Raw genomic sequence first — 2,243 nt, 5'->3', positions numbered from 1 at the left:
GGGCTAATATTGGACTGATAGACTCGCTCTGGACAGGAATGTTTTCTCAATATTCAATTGCTCTTGTATGTAAAGCTCTTTCTTATCACATAGGAGTGTCTATGAATTTGTTTCTCTTGGCAATCCAGATTAACACACCGACTCGTGGTGACCCGACAGGGCAGGGCAGAACTGCTCCTGTGAGCTTCCCAGACTGGCCCTCTTCCCCTCAAAGTGACGGGAGCACCCTGAAAGGCCAGCTAGGCCCCTTGGAGGCAGGGAGCCGTGAAGGCTGAGGAGCACTTCGGTCAGGGAGGTGAGAACGGCCACACAGCTCCACACGTGGAATCGACTGTCCACGTTCACGGAGAAAGGTGCGTGTGCAGACGGATGGACAGGTGTGCCTGTTCCTGGATACACTTTCATCAGTCATTACGAGAGGGAAAAAGTTAAACGTTTCTTCTCTACCACACCAGCCCCTTTCCTCACTCAAACCGCTGCCAGGGCTCGAGATGCCCAGGGCACAAGTAAGCCAGCAGTCAGGGCAGCAGCTGCCTCTCGCGCCCCCAATGCGTGCCGTGAGCACAGAGACAAGCAAGATGGCTGGGGTGGGGGGCCGATATTCTCCAACAGGCCACTCGGTGAAGGGCTCCCAGTGGAGCCAAGCCATGGGCAGCATTACTGCCCACAGAGACCACCAGGTCGGGGTCGGGCAGCGCACTGTACTGAGAAACAAGGAGGGGCTTGCACCCGGCTCCAATATTCACAGGGACCTCTGAGTCTGGAAAGACAGCCACTAGCTCAACAACAGAGGGCACTGCTGCGTCAAGCAGCAGTTAATTTTGAACACCTCTGAATTGGCTACATTTTTTTTTTTTAAATCAGGAGTCTATATGCCTTTTCTAGTTGTTTGGATTTTTTTAACGGTTTATTTTTGTTGTGAGACGTCGTCTTACGTACTTTGGACGTTTCGGGAGAGACCGGTCTCTGGAGAAGGGCATCAATCATGCGTGGTAAAGGAGAGGGGCAGCGAAAAAGAGAAAGGCCCCCCACGAGATGGATGGACACAGTGGCTGCCGTGGTGGGGGCTCGGCAGGGGAACTATTGTGAGGACGGCGCTCAGGACCAGGTCTGGGTCGCTGTGGGTTAGGACCCCCTCCACAACAACATACGCAGCAGAACACACCAGTTCATCTCCGTAATATGCACACCTGGTGGCATTCTTCAAGCCAAGCCACACTCTCCTTCCTGCTCTGAGTGGTTCTTCTTCTGTTAGCATCAACTCCCCACTGCCCAAAGGGGCTCGTTGACTCCTTCTAGTTGCTAGATCCCTGCCTGCTAGACCGCACACAAGTTCTTCCGATCCCTTTCCCGGTGGCCGGTGCTGGTTGGGAGAGACCTACCTCTCTTACTAGTCCAAGTAACTCCGATTCATGAGCCAGAATGTCTCCCATCATGAAGCGTCGCTGGCAACTGGCACAACAGCGAGAATCTCTAGAGGCAAAAACACAAGACGAAAGCTTTCATTTCATCATCTGGGAACCTCACCCAAGGGGGGGTGGGGGGTGGCCGGCAGATACGTGGCCCCGAGGAAATCCACCGCCTAGTCCCTGGAGCCTGTGGATATGTTAGACTACTCGGTGGGGAAGACTGGGGGTGCAGATGGAACTGAGGTTCTTAAGGAATCAACAGAGACATGGATAAGCAGAATGGGGCACCTGCGTCCGGCACCGTGCTATGCGATGATGATAAAGAACAAGGATGTCCAAGCAACGTGAACGTGGGGGGAGTTGGAGCACAGCAGACCCAGGTTAAACACTGGAGGACCAATATCACAACACTACGTTTTCCAAAGGCCAACAGTCGATAGAGAGGCAGAAAGCAACATTCTTGGATGGGGAAAGAGGAGGAGGGGAAATAACGTACTAGGTGGCAGACAACATGATAGAAAAGGTGTAGGGAGTCACGAATTGAAGAAAGAAGTTCATCCACCGCCTGCTCTCGCCTTCGATCAGGCCCCGCCAAGAGCCAGTGACCAGCTATCCTCGTTCTCATGAGACGCTTGGACTTTCTGCTTCATGTCCTCTCCCACTTCCCTCACCATGCACAGCGAGTCCCCATTTGACCTCATCAGGATGTCTTCCATATGCTTGCCCCCAGAAAAGATTTACGTGTACCCGCTTCTATTAGACCTGTCACTCAGTTACGGAGGCAGAGGGCCATGCTGCAGCTCTGTCGCCCCAGCGCCTGGCAGAGAGCCTGGA

At 53.5% G+C, this 2,243-nt stretch overlaps 1 protein-coding gene across 1 annotated transcript in view; it reads right to left on the bottom strand.

Moving 5' to 3' along the window:
• Positions 1-2,243, bottom strand: part of LOC123522175 (lisH domain-containing protein ARMC9-like) — a 10,981-nt gene that overhangs the window by 6,644 nt on the left and 2,094 nt on the right. The window contains exon 2 of the mRNA XM_045294294.1: positions 1,383-1,473. Within this exon, the coding sequence (XP_045150229.1) occupies positions 1,383-1,436 (54 nt within the window). The 5' untranslated portion in view covers positions 1,437-1,473. The remainder of the gene's footprint in view (positions 1-1,382; positions 1,474-2,243) is intronic.

This window comes from Echinops telfairi, unplaced genomic scaffold, assembly GCF_000313985.2.
Source record: "Echinops telfairi isolate 266 unplaced genomic scaffold, ASM31398v2 ScPeMD7_3;HRSCAF=10, whole genome shotgun sequence".
Lineage (NCBI taxonomy): Eukaryota > Metazoa > Chordata > Mammalia > Afrosoricida > Tenrecidae > Echinops > Echinops telfairi.
The sequence above is the reverse complement of the archived record's forward strand: the minus strand, read 5'-3'. Positions and strand labels throughout refer to the sequence as shown.